The 18,071-nt window shown below is 45.3% G+C and overlaps 1 protein-coding gene across 4 annotated transcripts in view; it reads right to left on the reverse strand.

Annotated features, from left to right (window-relative positions):
• The window catches only part of tncb (tenascin Cb), a 115,524-nt gene that overhangs the window by 28,782 nt on the left and 68,671 nt on the right, over window positions 1–18,071 (reverse strand). For all 4 annotated transcript variants that reach the window (XM_014171019.3, XM_045707106.2, XM_045707105.2 and 1 more), the window contains exons 2-6: window positions 7,002–7,585; window positions 5,433–6,653; window positions 3,795–4,058; window positions 2,999–3,114; window positions 1,752–1,905 (exon numbers count right to left, since the gene is read on the reverse strand). In XM_014171019.3, the coding sequence (XP_014026494.1) occupies window positions 1,752–1,905; window positions 2,999–3,114; window positions 3,795–4,058; window positions 5,433–6,653; window positions 7,002–7,488 (2,242 nt within the window). In that variant the 5' untranslated portion in view covers window positions 7,489–7,585. The remainder of the gene's footprint in view (window positions 1–1,751; window positions 1,906–2,998; window positions 3,115–3,794; window positions 4,059–5,432; window positions 6,654–7,001; window positions 7,586–18,071) is intronic.

Consider the following 18,071-nt stretch of genomic DNA (forward strand, 5'->3'; position numbering starts at 1 on the left):
GTGCGTGTGAGTGTGTGTGTGCGTGCATGTGTGCGGTTCCAGGGTTGCGATTGTCTCCTAAGTGGTGCCTCCGTCCCACACTCATACACACCATGGGGGGAGGGGAGGGGGAGAGTGAGGGGGGGGGGGGGGGGGGGATCACTCCATGCAATTAGACCCCCAGAATGCAAATCCCACTACAGTATGTCAATGTGTGTTAATGGCAGACATAAAGAAGCCTTGAGTGACATGGAGATATAGGGGACCCCATCCCAGTGCTGCTGTGTGTGTGCGTGTGTGTGTATGGTGCTCAGGTTCCATTGTTCAACAGCTCCATAGACTTCACACACGTTGTAAATGCTAGTCCAATAGTGACAGTCAACGCGTTCATTTATAAACTACCCTCCGATCCTAAAGAGGAGGTCTATCAGAGGAGAAAGTCAGTCAGCTAATGTCTTCTCCTTGCCTTGCTCCGTTTACTCTGGCAAATCGGGGGTAGTTTTCAAACCATAAATAAGCAGAGAGAGTCTGACCTTACTTTGGGATGGAGGTGAGGCCATAAAGGTTAGTAGAGAACCTTATGAAGAACATTTTCTTCAGCATATTGAAATTGACTTATTCAGATTGGCTGTAACAGAACTCTCTGGGCCAGTGTCAAAAGCTCACACTCTGTTCAGATCCCATTTCAGTGCTGGAATGTTCCACAAAGCTTTAAAAAATATATATATATATAATAAAACACCATTCTCGATGACTACTAGTCTTGAATGTGTTGGTGGTGCAGTGTATTTTAACCTCCCCTCGAGCCACCTAAAAATAGCTTGGCTGGTGAGAGGGTTGGTGGGAACCAAGCTGGCAGGTGGAGTATAGTTTCAACCCTGAAACCTGTAGATATATTGATCCCAAACCCAGAGTACTTCTCACTGATACAAGCCATTAGCCTTGATAGCAGCACCCTGATGGAGATATTATTTCCTCATAACTGTTAAACCTTCCAAGGGGGTAGTGATGGCTTTTTACTGCCTCTAGTAAATCAAGACGATGATATGAAAAGTAATGAGCTAATCACTCAATGTTGGAACTTCAGGATGCTTTGGACAGACTGTACGACTGCATCCCAAACTGTACCCTGTCGCCTACATAGTGCGCTACTAGTCCCATAGGACCCTGGTCAAAAGTAGCGCACTACATAGGAAATAAGGTGGCATTTAGGACACAATCTCAGAGCTGCAGCAGAGGGGATATTCAAGAAATCTATTGGATCAAGGTGACAATGTGTTTCTGTGTGTAACTTTGACAGCTGAAAGCCGCTTCTGAGTCTCTCTGTATCGCTGGAAATCATATTTAAAAATGTATGCAGGTGGTCAGAATGGCGTAAGAGGGGTTTATGGCTTATTCCCATGCAAATATGTCTTGAATACAAGGATTACAGTACACTTGATGCTGGCAGGTCCCTGTGTGAAGCTCTCCATATTTTGAATTAGTTATTTACCTGTAATTGTGCGTAGCCAGCATTGGCAGGCATGAACAAAAATTGAATTCTGAACATTTAATTATTCTTCAGAGATAAGACATTCAAGCCTTGAGGCATTAAGTCAAAGGCCTACTGTATATATGATTCTGTAAACCTTGGGTATCACAGTGCCACCAAGTGCATATACTTGGGGGGGGGGGAGGGGGGTTCGTCCTATAAGCTACCATCTACCTCAGGCTCAACATTCAGGTACATTTTTCAAGTGAAAGTTATTTGCCTGGAGGAGTAATACACTCACTTGTGAAAACGTTCTTGCGTGCTGGGCGTCCGCTGGTGTTGTTCTTCACCACCTCCAGTTTGACCTCGTACTCCTGACCAGGTCCCAGCCCAGACTGCTCAAACATGGTGTCAGGGCTGCCCAGGGAGTTCAGAATTTCCCCGTTGTCCTCTTTCTGCCGACACCAAACAACACCAATCATTAAAATGATATGGCATGTTTCATAATGGCACAGTTCCCCTTGGGGATTAATAAAGTACCTATCTTTCTAGTGTATCAATCATTACCCACCTCAAAGGCAAGCTTAGGCTTTGGCAGCTTCCCAAAACAGCACCCTATTCACTTTACAGTGCGCTACTTTTGACCAGGGCCAATTGGGCTCAGGTCAAAAGTAGTGCACTATATAGGGAGTAGGGAGCCATTTGGGACAAACACTTGGTGTGGGAATAGGTCAGCCACATCATACTCAGGGGTCCTGTCTGTGATGGTGGAACTATAGTAGGGTGTGTGGGGGGAACTGAACGTAGTTAACTGTGGCCTTCATGTCCTAGGACTATTTCTCATAGGCTCTTGAAAAGAAAAAAAGCTTTTAGAAACAATAATCATTCTGTGCCTCATGGCTGCAGTACATGGCCATTAGAGCTGCCAATAGAAGCCTCGCAGAACATTTATTCACATTTAAACTTAGAGACTTAAAGAAAACAGTCTTTGAATACTGTCTCGCCTAAACTATTTTCCATGAAATACTAACCCTTTTTCACATAATCTCCCTCCCAAATGGCACCCTACACCCTATTCCCTATATAGTGCACTACTTTTGACCAGGACCCATAGACCTATAGGGCTCTGGTCAAAAGTAGTGCACTATATAGAGACTGATGTGCCATTTGGGACGCAGACACATAGCTAGGGCAATTACTGAAGCTTGGAGTGGGTGTCTGTCCTGTTATGGGGCGTATATGGTTTCTTCCACAGGGAAACAGGGATAATGATAGGCTGTGGGCTTCTGAAGATCTCAACCTCCTCCTTGTGGAATAGGTAGAGGGAGCTCCATTAACAACATGCAATGCACCATGGGAGACAGGAGAGGGGCGTGCTGCCCACTCACACTGTTTCTGAAGATGAGGGGTCTACTGTTGCTATCTCACAGTGTTTCTGAAGATGAGGCATCTACTGTTGTTAACCCACAGTGTTTCTGAAGATGAGGCATCTACTGTTGCTAACTCACAGTGTTTCTGAAGATGAGGCATCTACTGTTGCTAACTCACAGTGTTTCTGAAGATGAGGTTCCAGCCATCAAAGGGGATGTCCAAAGGGTCCCACTGAACCTCTACTGCAGTCTCCTTCACTGATGTGAACTTGAGTCCCTCAGGCTCAGGGAGATCTAAGGGGATGAGACAGACAAATAAGACCATATTTGATGTTCTGTTTACTTAACCCTCAGGACACCCAGCACATGGCTACATCTCAAATGGCACCCTATTCCCTATACAGTACACTGATTAGACCAGAGCCAGCCCTATGGGCGCTGGTCAAGGTAGTCCACTATAAGGAATAGGGCGCCATTGAGACGCAGACATGGACTCACGGCCAGCTGGTTCCAATGACGGGTAGATTAAGGGCAACATTGAAAAACTACACCATCCCAGGTACAAATTAGTGATTTAATGAAATTACATTGGCAACAGATTTTCGCATAAGCCCTGCAATCAATTTGTTGATATTTAAAGTTACATTGGATTTTTATTGACTGCCCTTAATGAATGGCACTTTTGCATTACCCCATAGCAGTCAGGCATCAAAGCTTAAGGTTGTACAGTGTCCATATTAGGACAGTCTCAGTCAGACTTTAGTCAGCCTTATCATGAGTGCCTGCTGAGACAGAGAACGTCCGAATGTGGGCACCGTAGAGGTGTCTTATGGCTCCGGGGTGAATTTTCCCCAAGGTACAGATCTAGGAACGGCTTCCCCTCCCCAAATCCTAACCTTAACCATTAGTGGGGAAAATGCTAAACTGACCCAAGGTCAGCATCTTGGGTCAAAGTTACGCTACTCCTGACTTACGTGTTGCCACTCTGGCACTGACAGGGACACTCCTCTTGTTGTTGAGGACAGCGAAGACACTGATCACGTACTCCACACCAGGCTCCAGCTCACTGATGGTGGCAGTCTTCTTGTCCCCAGGCACACGCATGTCCAGCTCCAGGCCTCCAAGGGCGGTTGGCACATAGGTGACCAGGTACTCTGACACCTGCATCTCATTAACCCAGGAGAGGTCGACTGTCTCCGGGGTGACCTCTAGCACTGTCAGGTCCTTGGGTGGAGACACTGGAGAGACAAAAAAACACAACATGTTAGGGGACATATTCATCTTTTTAGAAGTGATAATTGTTTTTTGTTGTTTATATCATGGAAGCTTGTTTATATCATGGAAGCAGGGAAATTAAAATGTCAAGATAGGTTAAGTGAATCATTTTTTTGTATGAAAATTACAGCAACACAACTACAGTTCAATGGAGGGTGGGTTTCAACAGTATAATTTCACATTTTTCTCTGATCTGAGTTATTTTTTGCGGCGACTAATGACCTAACTTCAACCAAACCATCAATTCTCCATGATGAAGCCAATAGCCTTGGAAAACTTCAACCCATATGTCATCATTCGACAACCACATTAAACTGCAATATTATTCATTTAAAGCAATATAAACAATGTTGTGAGGCCAGACATGTCAGCATTTCAATGAATGTCATCATGTGGAAATGTTCCTTAAAAATATCAGCCATTTCCCCTGTGGTCCCGTGTGGCTCAGTTGGTAGAGCATGGTGTTTGCAACGCCAGGGTTGTGGGTTTGATTCCCACGGGGGACCAGTACGAAAAGAAAAAAATATATAGAAAAAAAATGTATGAAATGTCTGTATTCACTACTGTAAGTTGCTCTGGATAAGAGTGTCTGCTAAATGACTAAAATGTTACATAAACAAATGACATCACAACAAACAATACTCTCATCAACCAAAGGATCTCTCTTTCTCCTATATAGTGCACTACTATGTACCAGAGCCCTATTGGCCCTGGTCAAATATAGTCAGTGGTGGGAAAAGTATCCAATTGTCATACTTGCGTTAAAGTATCCTTACTTCTTAACAGAAAATGACTCAAATAAAAGTGAAAGTCACCCAGTAAAATACTACTTGTGTAAAAGTCTAAAAGTATTTGATTTTAAATATACTTAAGTATCAAAAGTAAAAGTAAAAGTATAAATAATTTCACATTCCTTATGTATGGCAAACCAGACGGCACGATAAAAAAAAAAGATTTACGGATAGTTGGGCACACCAACACTAACACATAATTTACAAATTAAGCATTTGTGTTTAGTGAGTCTGCCAAATCAGAGGCAGTAGGGATGACCATGGATGTTCTCTTAATAAGTGTGTGAATTTGACCATTTTCCTGCCCTGTTAAGCATTCAAAATGTAACGAGTACCTTTGGGTGTCAGGGAAAATGTATGGAGTAATGTAGTGGAGTAAAATAAAAAGTTGTCAAAAATATAAATAGTAAAGTGAAGTACTGATACCCCCAAAAAACTACTTAAGCAGTATTTTAAAATATTTTTGCTTAAGTATTTTACACCCCTGAACATAGTGCACTATAAAGGGAATAGGGTGCCATTTGGGACGCATCCTGTGTCTCTTACCCTCAGAGCAGTCTTCTCCGATGAAGCCCTCGTTACACAGACACACTCCGTTCATACATTTCCCCTGGTCCTCGCAGTCTCCTGGACAGGTCAGCAGAGAACAGTCCAGGCCCTGGAACCCCTCGAAGCACACACACTTCCCATCCACGCAGTAACCCCTCTCCAGGCAGTTATTGGGACACGTCTTCTCATTGCAGTCCTCCCCAGCAAAGCCCTGGTTGCACACACACTGGCCATTGACACAGTGGCCACGGTTCAGACAGTTGTTGGGACAAGTCAGCTCGCTGCATTCTTTGCCTGTGAAGCCCACAAAGCACACACACTTGCCGTCAACACACTCGCCGTGTCCCAGGCAGTCTTTGGGGCAGGTCTTGATGCTGCAGTCATCCCCCGCGAAGCCTTTACTGCACACACACTGTCCGTTCACACAGCTCCCTTGGTTCAGACACTTCATAGGGCAGGAGATTTCAGAGCAGTCCTCGCCCTCGAATCCTGCATTGCAGACACACTCTCCATTGACACACTGGCCTCTGTTGCTGCAGTTGTCTGGGCAGGACAAAATGGAACAGTCCACTCCCTCGAAGCCTGGGTCGCAGATGCACCTCCCGTTGAAACAGTGGCCTCTCTCAGTACAATCGTTGGGGCAGGTGAGCTTGGAGCAGTCTTCCCCGCTGTAGCCGGAGTGACACACACACTGGCCATTGACGCACACCCCGCGGTTGTTACAGTTGCTGGGGCAGATAGGCTCTCCACAGTCCACTCCGGTAAAGCCCTCCTCGCAGAAGCAGGTTCCGTTGACGCAGCGGCCGCGGTCGTAGCAGTCGTTGGGACAGATGAGCTCGGAGCAGTCGTAGCCCGTCCACGGCTCGTCACACACACACTCATCATCCACGCAGCGGCCTCGCCCCAGGCAGTTGTTCAGGCAGTTGGTCTGGGAGCAGTCGTTCCCTGTGAAGCCTTCCTCACAGATACACATGGCGTCGATGCACTCCCCGTTGTCCCCACAGTCCACCTGACACAGCTCCATGCTGCAGTCATCTCCATCGAAGCCCTCGAAGCAGACACACTTGCCGTCGATGCAGCGCCCCTGGTCCTGGCAGAAGTTGGGGCACTCAGGCTCGGTGCAGTTGGGTCCCTTCCAGCCGGGCTCACACACACAGCTGCAGGTCTCAGTGCTGAAGTTACCACGGCCGTTACAGTAAGGCTTGGTGGCCACCTCACCTGAGGAAACATGGAGGGAGCAACACAAAATTCAATTTAGGTGATTATAATAGTAAAAGTTCGATCACAAATATTATGCAAAAAGACAAAGACAAGTCTGAATAGGGGTTATTGATCTTTAGAAGAATTAAGACCAATCTAAAAATGTTATCTAAGTCGAAACTACAACTAACTGCCCCGAGAGCAGCGTTTCCAAATCCTGGTCCTTTTGTTTTTGTCATAGCTCTAACATACCTTATTCAATTAATCAACTCATTATCAAAACCTTTCGTTGAATCAGGTGTGTCAGGACCAGGATTGGGAAACACTGGCCTAGAGTGTCTGTAGACCAACTGTACTATACTGTACCTGTAATCTGAGCTCCACAGCAGCTGGTTCCACTGCCACACTGTTCTCTGAGGCTGGACAGCTCAGACTCCAGCATCTCCAGCCTGCTCAGGATGTCCTTCATGTCGTGCATGTGGTTGTCACAGCCGCACGCCTGCTTGGGAATGTTGATGCGGTGGGTGAACACGATCTGGTTCTCCCCGTCCACCGTGTGCTCCAGGTGCTCTGTGGTCTGCATGTCCGACTGGACTGGACTTCCTTTGGGCTTGATCTCAGTTCCTCCGGGGCTCTCCACATCTACGGAACACAGGGAGCTGGAGGGGACATTGATGTTGTAGATGTGGTTGAAGACCACTGGCTGGTCAGGGTGGGGCAGGGTCATGTTCTCAGAGGGGTCTCTCAGGGTCTCTCTGCGGTGGCGGATGATCTTCTTGACCAGGCCGGCGCTGGAGAGCTGGAGCAACACGGTCACGGTCACACAGCCTAGGAGCAGGCCTTTCATCACCATAATGGCCAGGTCCTGTCAAGTCCTGCTGGGAGAGCTTGTGATCTGTCAGGAGAATGGAGTCGTTCTATCTGGGAGATGGCGAAGACGCCCTTGTGTCCTAGAATCAAAGAAAAAGAGAAAGCACAGTGTGAATCGAAGCAGAAGGTTCAGATAAACTGTATGTAAGAGAGAGTAGGGAAAATAACAGGAGAGAGATTGTAGAACAGTAGCTACTTTATCTATTTATAAAATATTGAATGCACAATCTCAACCCACTCTCAATTCTCAAGTTATGCAACTCATTGTTCATCTTGACATTTCTGGTTTGCCCTTACTAGCCAGTATAGATCCGACAGTGACCAACACACAACAGCCTGATTCACTTCAGACCATGTGGCTACAGTGAAATGTCAAAGTATCCTACTAAAAGCAATTAACATTCCAATCTCATTTAATACATGATCCTGTTGCTGCCTGTCTGCCTGTCTGCCTGCCCTGCCTTTCTGCCTAGTTGTCTCCTTGCCTGCCTGCACCCCATCTCAACCCCCCTGCTCACAGCGGAGGAGACAGACATTTTCTCTGAGGACCAACACTGCAGGGGCAATTACTGCAGGGGTGGCGAGTTGTGACCTTGAGTGCTGCGGGATTTTATTCTCTGTCCGGGTTTCTCATGACAGGCTGCCATGAACAGCAGGCAACACCTGCATGTGGGGAGTGGGGAAAATGGAACTAACCTTCTCCCTCCCCTTCCCGACGCCCCAGACCACAACCCAAGCTGACAGATTAAAACCGGTGAGGGGAGACCATCTGCAGGGTTCCGGCGAGCCCTGCAGCGCACCGCGCGGGGTTGGCCCGGGTGTTCAGGGCTGCATCCCAAAATGGCACCCTATTCCCTTTATAGTGCACTACTTTTGAGTAGGGGTTGAAAGTTTTGCACTGTAAAGGGAATAGGGTGCCATTTGGGATGCTCACCAGACGAACGTTCAGTTCAATTTGGTAACATGATTCTTTCCACACCAGAAGTTACTGGGCTGTTTCTCTAGGCTCCCGAGACATGTTGTTTCTTTTAAGAGTAACGGTCTGCTGGAAAATGTGCTGAGATTGAGTTATGGTTTGGAGACTGGCAGTAAAACCTTGTGGTCTGTCCTTTGAACTTGTTGTTACATAAAGAATCCATGTTAGTGATCATATGCCCCTCTGTGGGCAACAGAGCTTGAACGTGGAGCATACATTACATGTTCTTTATCAACACAAGAACAAATCTTGGCATATGGAAGGGGTGTGTAAAGACAATGCTGAACAAGCAGGAATTAAGTAACTATTAAGTCACTTTCTGTAAGTTAAGCGTGACATACAATTCAACACGTTTTTTTACCTTCTCATTATTGGTCAGTATAAGGGAGAGGGTAAATACACATTTAACAATGGATTTTCTGCCTTCAAAAAATTGTTTTTTCCCCCCAGCTAATTACACACCAACTCTTCTGCACTTTGTCAAAATGCTGACACCATCTATTTGGTGTTTCTCACCTTCAGTAAGAACAGATACACAGGTTGCTCTAAAAGTAGGATTGCTTTCAGCAGTCAAAATAAAATGTTCTCCATATGTTCCAAAAAGAGACAATTGTTGCGACTCAACACCAATTCAACATTAACTAGACATGAGCCCCTAGACATGTTCCGTACGGGTACGTCCCAAAGGGCACTCTATTCCCTATGTAGTGCACTCCTTCTGACCTGGTCTAAAGTAGTGCACTATATAGGGATTAGGGTGCCCTTTGGGACTCAGCCATGGATATATAATGGAGGGAGTTCCATTATCGTGGGGTGATGAAAAGGGGGTTACGCCTTGCCGCAGACAGACTAGGTCAGAGTGGCACAGAATATACTAACGGTGTGCAGCGAGTCATAAATCTTCTCCACACACAGAGAGCGGGAGTCTGACAGCCAGGACAGCCACTGGCACAGGGAGGTCATGAGCAGCAGCTCCTGTGATGTGAGGAGCCTCTGCTCTGCTGCTCTCTGCTCAGTCTCCTGAACCTGCGCTGACGTGTGATTAGGCTGTCTGACAGATGAGCTCCAGTCCCAGGGATAGAGCGAATGGGATCCCACGGCTGATCTCAGCTTCAGCAGCCAGCCCCTGATTAGACAGACAGGGATGAGTGCCTCCGTGATGGACGCACAGTAAGAGCACTAATGTAGCCTGCTGATGGGAGCGCTGAGAAAAAGCTAACCCCCACCTCACAGGCATACATGCAGGCATCACGCACACACACACACACACACACACACACACACACACACACACACACACACACACACACACCCACACACACACACACACACACACACACACACACACACACACACACCACACACACACACACACACTTGCTCCGCTGTGCTTGAGCATCGCAAACCAGGGATTAAATCAACAAAATAGCCAGAAAATTGCTTTGAGTTGCTGCTAGGGTTTTAGTTCTGGGCGGATGGTTGGCTTTCTCACTTTGGAGGCTGGCTGGCTTCTCTCCACATGGAACACTTAGGGAACCAACCCTCTCTGAGAGAGCAAACTAGTCTTTGTGTGAGGCATTATTTAGCAAATCTGTGGCTTTGGCTAAATAAGTGGAAAGGAACCAAACTTGTATTTCTCAAATATCTATAGACAGTAGTTTAATAGATCAACTACTTGCAACCATAATTTGATATGCTGCAAAGGTTATTATTAGATGATCATTTAAATACACCAGACAGTTGTAGCCTTTTTTTCCACCATGGGAACAGAGAAAACAGCCTCCCCACCTGGACTTCCGTCAGCAGATCCCTGTGGCCACGGCACTATGCTAATGCCGCTGGTCGCTGGCACACTCACTCGGACTTGACACAATTTGACTGCTGCTACTTTCTAATTCTCTCACTTTTATTTTACTCTATTGTTAGCTTCTCAGACCGCAACAAAGCCAGTTGGCTGCTATGTGGCCAATGTGTGGGGGATTTTACCAGGGGAACAAGAACCTGCTGGCTGGCACACATATTTAGTGCAAGTGATCTAAATTAGCCCAGTATTGTAAGAGTGCTGCTGAGCCGGCAACACTTCAGTTTTATACCCACCACACACAGAGGATCACTGGGAATGGTTTCAAACAAAGTTCCTTCTTCAAAAGCTTCTCATTCAAAACCAATTCTAATTTAAAACTTTGCTGTATTGACCATTCATCTGAGGCAACAATAATGCCTGTTATACATTATAGAACAAGGTTTTCCCCCAACAAACATATGCAAAAGTTTGGATTGGTTAGATAAATGAATGAGATACAGTAAATCTCAAAACAATGAAGTCAGCATTGGTCTCTGATCATACAATATTGATGATGGGGTTTCCAGTTCTAAGAAATAGTGTAAAATGTGATAGCGCTAACTAAATTCACATGATTTTGATTGATCAAATCAGGATGATCCTGCACAAATCTACATTACAAGAATCTAGAAATCCATATCAAACTGATGAACGGTTTTACCATGTGGGTCTGAATACAATAAGCATGCTTCTTCATGTTGTATGGAAAAGAAGAGACTGTGTGAGACAGAATTGAGACCCTGCAGAGATTAAAGCCTTCTCTGTCTGTAAAGTGGTGTCATTTCCTCTATATAAACCATGTTTCCATCCACAGTTTTCATGCGAGTAGAATCATACCGCATAAAAAGAAATCACGACAGCTGTGATGGAAACGGGCAGGTTCGGTACATCTCCTTCCCATACTGTACCTTCCTGACTTTCTCATTAGTGTAATGTAAAAACCATGACACTGTGTTATCCAACTCCAAACAATGCAAGCAAAGATCCCCCCCTTTACCATTACAGTACCTAACGTTCTTTCTTTCTCTGATAAATACTCCTTTCGTCTCTCCGCTGTGTGTTGCATTTGGAGTCTTGGAGGATCTTAATCCGTCAGTAAATCAAGTGAATGCACTTATTTAACACAAAGCAGAAGGAAGAGGATCAGGGTGGAACATAGGGAGTTAGCAAGAGGGAAAACCAGGACACTTCAACAGCCCATTGAAATCCATATAAGCTATACACCACTGTATACCAATATTTGATTTCATTCCAAATGGCACTCTATTCCCTTTATAGTGCACTACTTTTGACCAGGGCCTCAGGTCAAAAGAAGTGCACTATATAGGGAATAGGCTCAAGTTTTGATTTGTGTTAAGATTAGCGCTGTAAATGTTCAATCGCTTAGCATCGCTGCTACGATTTCTCACGTTTACCTCTAGTTTCAGGGGAAATAAAGATTTCCTCTGAAATATTTTGTCAATGATTGTTTTTCCAGTGGTACCATGTCTTTTTTTCTTTCCTTCTCCCATCTTTCAGACTCTCAGGGCCGGCCCTAGCCTTTTGGGGGTCCTAGGCGAGATTTGGTTGAGAGCCCCCCTCCATTTTGCCATGGGACGGACATAACATTTAGCAATTTTATAACTAATTTCATGCAATTCTACTCTTGCTTTGCCATGGGGCAGAGAGAAAGTAAGTTGAGACCCTGACTGAGTTCCAAAAAATATATATCCTATGTTGTATATTCCCAGGGCCGGCCCTGCAGACACTGGAAGTTTTGAATTCAATTGGTTCTGGAGGAGCACTTTGAGATTGATGAGAGGGAGCTTTCAGCCGGTCAAGGATTTCAGAAGTCATATGCAGAAGCCAGGATTTCTTTCAAACTCAGCCCAGCCTGGCCCCCATGCTGACAAACTTAATCATCACTGTAGTCTACCTTTACTAATACCAACTGTGCCATATGGTGCAGCCAAGATAAATCACTAGAAAACACCATTGTTCACCATGCACAGTGCAGGCTGTCACTGTGTAGCCCGTTTGGTGAAAAATGCTGACTATAGATAGAGCAGGAAGGAAGACAACCATCATTCTGCACAGCATGCACGTGTTTTATGACTTAAATGCAAGCTAATACAGATCATGATAGTTTACTAATGATAAGTAGAAGATATGCCTGTGGGGTGGAGTATAAGGGAAGCATTCGCATGGCTGGAGCGTACTACTGTCTGGTATCAGTAAGATAAACTCCACAACAAACAAACTGAATATTGAAGCAGATTGGCCCACTTGATGTGTAAAAACTGTAAATATTCAATGACTTCTTCAACCGACCAACTCCCCAGACTGTACATCCCCAGTATGTTAAACAGGGGAATGTGGAAAAGCATGCTTTTCTTTTCATTTCTGTAGAAATCATCAAGCTTGCCTAGTTTTGTAGGTCACCCATGACAACAACGAGCTTTCCTTCTTTGCCACACACTCTTCTTTAATCTGGGTCGCTCGTGAGGAGATGAATGAAAAGTTATTGTCTGGAGGATCTTTTCACCTTGAGAGACGCCATACAAAATGTCTGGGTGGATGGACCAGGCTCAATGACCAGGAAATGTTGCTCCGTCAAACAAAAATAAAACATACCAAACTGCCATTCTAAGAGCATCCATTCATTGCAAAGCCAAAAATAAATCTGCTAATAAGTAACTCTCTCATCACATGTCAAGATTCATCTCTGAAGAGAAGCTCCTCAATAAGGCGGTCCCACTGGCTGATATTGAAATGATTTATATGCACATAAATCATAATGAAACGCCAACAAGTTGAAAGGGGTTCTACTTATGTCCTCTTCTGGAGCAGTTAAAGTATTGATTTGTTTCAATCCCCACCAAGGTCACAATCAGAGAGAGAGAGCAAGCGAGAGAGAGAGAGAGAGAGAGCGAGAGAGAGAGAGTAGCTGAGGACAGCACTATGGCTGTGAGTTATAATCATCAAACACAAAAATGTATTTCCAGGACAACTCATAACATGGATTGACTGCAAAGAGAGAGACAAGGGATCGATTGTAAACTTCAGCCCTCTGTTGCGTTGTTGCTGCTCCTCAAAATGGGTTTTTTAAAGTTATCACCTTGCAACAATGGAAGACTCTGTCCTCTCTGTCTCAACCTATCATACAGTGCATGACCTGTGCTGATATTGCACAGGGATGAGGATGCCCCAGGGATTCATATTTGATAACACAGCAGATGAAGCAGTCAATCAATCTCAACTTATCTGTCCAAAGGGAGGGGAGGAAGGCACCGCATACTGTAAAGCAGGGCTGGGCAAACTTTTTCACTCGAGGGCCACATCGGGATTTTGAAATTCAACGGAGGGACGCATTTTTTGGGGGACCAATTGTTTGTTAAAATCAATTTGCCGGGGCCTCCCGAGTGGTGCAGCTGTCTAAGGCACTGCATCGCAGTGCTTGAGGCATCACTACAGACCTGGGTTCGATCCCAGGCTGTGTCACAGCTGGCAGTGACTGGGAGACCCATGAGGCGGCGCACTATTGGCCCAGCATCGTCCGGGTTGGGAGAGGGTTTGGCAGGCCGAGATTTCCTTGTCTCATCGCGCTCTAGCGACTCCTGTGGCGGGCCAGGCGCATGCACGCTGACACGGTCGCCAGGTGTACGGTGTTTCTTCCGACACATTGGTGCAGTTGGCTTCCGGGTTAAGTGGGCATTGTGTCAAAAAGCAGTGCGGCCTGGCTGGGTCGTGTTTCGGAGGACGCACGGCTCTCGACCGCCTTCCCGAGTCCGTACGGGAGTTGCAGCGATGGGACAAGACTATAACTACCAATTGGTTACCATGAAATTGGGAGAAAAAAGGTATAACATTTTTATTATTATTATTTTTTTATAAATGTCTTTGTACTTTGCCCCCCCTTGCCTTAGAGGGATGAGGCTAACTGATGGGACTGACTGTACTCATGACCTACAACACTATAGGAGCCTCAAATGGCACCCAATTCCCTATATAGTGCTCTAGTTTTAAACAGAGCCCTATTGGAGTTGGTCAAAAGTAGTTTATTACATAGGGAATAGGGTGCCATTTGGGACACAGCCTGTAACACAGTCCACTGCCTCCAAACAAGCCCTCTTAGTCTAGTCTGCTAGTGGACGACTGGACACCGACGCCCCTTAGCCATTTATTTTGTCTGGCCTGGACACCCTTCAAAGGGCAGTCGGTCGTGGCAGGTCAGGTTTAGGTTCACTGATTGGATTGTTTTGAGCAGTCATAATAAACACACAATACACTTCCATTTGTACAGATGAAAGGCCTGGTGGGTCACAACACAGAAACTGACCCTGGCTGGTTATCATGTCTGGCTGTTGGACAAGTCACAGTATTTCTGTACTGTGTAAATTGACATGGTGACAACTTTAGTTCAATAATTGCAGAAATGCAATTAAATCCCACAAGATTAACTTTAAGAAACTTTAAATTGTAGGCGACTCTCTTTTAATATGCTGGCTTTCAAAACTAAGGGGAAAACACTCCAAGAAGCGAGAATAGGAAATCAATTATGTGTTGCAATGTTTTGATTACTTCCCCTCTTGGCATATAGCTTATCAATTTCCCTCTTATGGGAAAAGCATAAAATTACACAAAATGAAAATTAAATCGAAATATGGTCTGGGTTTTTTTCTTGTGATGAATTGGTTTGGTTTCATATAAATTAAGGCCCATGTTATTGGTCCTCCATGACCCTGGTGTATCTGATAGCACACATAGCGCGGGAGTGGGGGGGTTGGTGTGTTCACGTCTGATAAGACAGGCCGGGGGTGGAGGACTGTGATACCAGCACAAACACTTATCTCGCAGCACTATGCTACGTCCCAAATGGCACCCTATTCCCTATATAGTCCACTACTTTTGACTAGGGCCCTATGGGGCCCGGTCAAAAGCACTGCACTATACAGGGAATAGGGCGCCATTTGGGACGAAGCCAGTACGCTGCAGTGAGATCACTTTGCCAAGGGTGAACAGTATCACCCTGACGGAACCACAAGGTTGCTCTGGAGCCCTCCTACATTATCTGACTGTTACAAAAACAAACACACATTTATTTAACAGAAAAGCCATTTCCAAATCTGACATTGAGATAGAAAGACAAAGTATGATACTGTGAATGCACATGGGAGGGGAATGCCTTGGCAGATAACTGAAGACTCAATTCCATTTTATGATGTCAAGATTTCGCTCATCTCTGGACAGTGAGCCCATCAATATTCTTTACTGCAGCATGGCCCAACGTACAGTAGTTCTGTCTCACGCTGCTCTTAAAGCCCAGTCCAGCTGGAGAGGATAGATACTAGTCATTGTTCATGAGCACTTTTTTACATGTTGAGGACTGGTGACCTCCTGTTTATTAGTCTAACCTCATCTGCTACCTTTACAGAACATCTAATCACTCATTTTTCTAGACAGTCTTAACAACCGAACCCTCCATTCATTCATCCCACTTCCTTTCCCTTAGTTTTAACAATTACAATAAAATCTGCTTGTGTTGAACTGTATTCCAACTGTGTCGTAATGTGGTGAAAAGGTATCGTACTGAGGCTGAGTGATACACTTTCCAAGTAACCGACACCTTCCGTCTCAGGTCACCAAATCTAGCTGCAAGACGAACTCGACTGAGATCTGATTGCAGTACTATAACAAGAGAGCTAGGAGCTGCGTGGGCTTCATATTAGTTACCTCTAGAAAGCGATTTTTTACTTAATTGCCTACACATACAAAAAGTGACACTAGGATCAGACACGAGTGAAGGGGAAAAAATCTGACAGCATGATCCAATTCCTTCTGTAAGGGTGTTTAACTGGCGGCAGAGAAGTCAGACGCAGGAGAGAAATAACTGTGTTTCCAACGGCATAGTTTACTCACAAAAACCCACCGGGAAACATAATAATAAAAATCAATGGGTAACATAACCCGACGCACACCAGTACAGACGTACACAAAACACTTACAATAAACAATCACCGACAAGGACATGAGGGGAAACAGAGGGTTAAATACACAACATGTAATTGATGGGATTGGAACCAGGTGTGATGGAAGACAAGACAAAACCAATGGAAAATGAAAAATGGATCAGCGATGGCTAGAAGGTCGGTGACGTCGACCGCCGAACACCGCCCGAACAAGGAGAGGGAACAACTTTGGCGGAAGTCGTGACACCTTCACAGACATGAAGACAGAAAATACCTCAGCTCGGCTCTTTAGTGGCTTTATAGACCAATAACTTTCTACTTCCTGGTCTGTGGTAGGCACAAGGCAGGAACAATCTGGGTGTTCATGTTTACTTGATAGAGGAAACTATCTATCAACTGTAGACAGATAATTAATTTTCCTGGAGAGGGAGCACCATGTCGTCTGGGGAGCGTCTCGTGGTGCTGCTCCCTGACTTGTACTTTGCACTGCAGTAGTACATTCAGAAAGAGGAGAGGACAATTTCCTCTGTCCTTGGTCCTAGTTCCTCCCTCGAAAGCTGCACTGGCAGCAGTCCAGTATTTCCAATATGGCAAATGTGTTAACAATGTACAGCAGACAACTTGATAAAAAGGTATAGAGTAATAAAAATGTTGTGCATTTCCATGATGCTCTCTTCGTTCACTTGCAAATTAATCGAAGGGATGTTCAGGTTATTCAAGGACATCCAAAGTACTGTAGACTATCTTTTCAGGACTGATAAGTGGGAGATTCTTCACAGGATTGAGAGGCTTTATGACTTTCTCCCACCCTATTCTCTAAACAGGAAGGTGAGGTTTTCCCACTCGGAAATCGAGGCAGGAATGTTGGCTGTGATATGAGGACATCTGTTTGTCCTTGTCTGCATGTCTATAAGGGCTGAAAGTGTGTCGCGTGTCCTAATGGGAAGTACTACCATCCATTCACACACTTGTATGAGCTATATAACCCCACCCCGGGAACATTATGCTATGGTGGGTGCATTCCAATATGTGGGATCACTGGTGAAGGAAAAGAGTCACAGCCGTGTTATTGGACGCCTCCAATGCAGCGACTATGTTGGTAACACAGAGGCCCCGGAACACAGACAGGCTGTGTCCCAAGGCTCTGGTCAACAGCAGTGAACTATTTAGGGAATAGGGTGTCATGTGGGACGCACAAACCGGCTGCCAGTGCTTCCCCTCCACTCAGCTCACACATTAGCATCAGAGGAGCATTAAAAACCATCTGGGATTTCTGCACTTTAAGACATTGGATTCTTTTGAGAGAATCTTTGTGTCTTTGTTCCCGTGGTGATGACTAATCTGTCGGGAGCTTTTTGTCTCAGAGGGGCCGTCACCATCAGGGGCCAATTCTGGGAGTGATATAGGAAAGAGGCCTTTTATAAGGTTTAATACATGCGTATGTGTCACTCTCAAATGTGTTCAGCAAATATAACATGAAAACAAAGCACAAATACAAAAGCATGATACTACAGAGGTCAATTTACTGGATTGAAGGCTAAGTCAGTGTGTACATGAAGCAAATAGGTCCTCTCAAAGAGATAGATTGATGGTATTCATTCATTGTCAAGGGTGGGATTTCATGAGTCACAGGAACTCAAACTACTACAAGCACAAGCAATTACTTCTTCACTCCAGAAAGGTTTTGGTCTTGCAGTCAAGCTTCACATTGTGGGCTATGTGTTTCCAGGTACTGGGATCTGATTAAATCTCTGTGTTGTAGGTAGGCTAACATCTGGCAGACAGACATGCCCTACTGC

Source organism: Salmo salar, chromosome 24, assembly GCF_965601325.2.
Source record: "Salmo salar chromosome 24, fSalSal1, whole genome shotgun sequence".
NCBI lineage: Eukaryota > Metazoa > Chordata > Actinopteri > Salmoniformes > Salmonidae > Salmo > Salmo salar.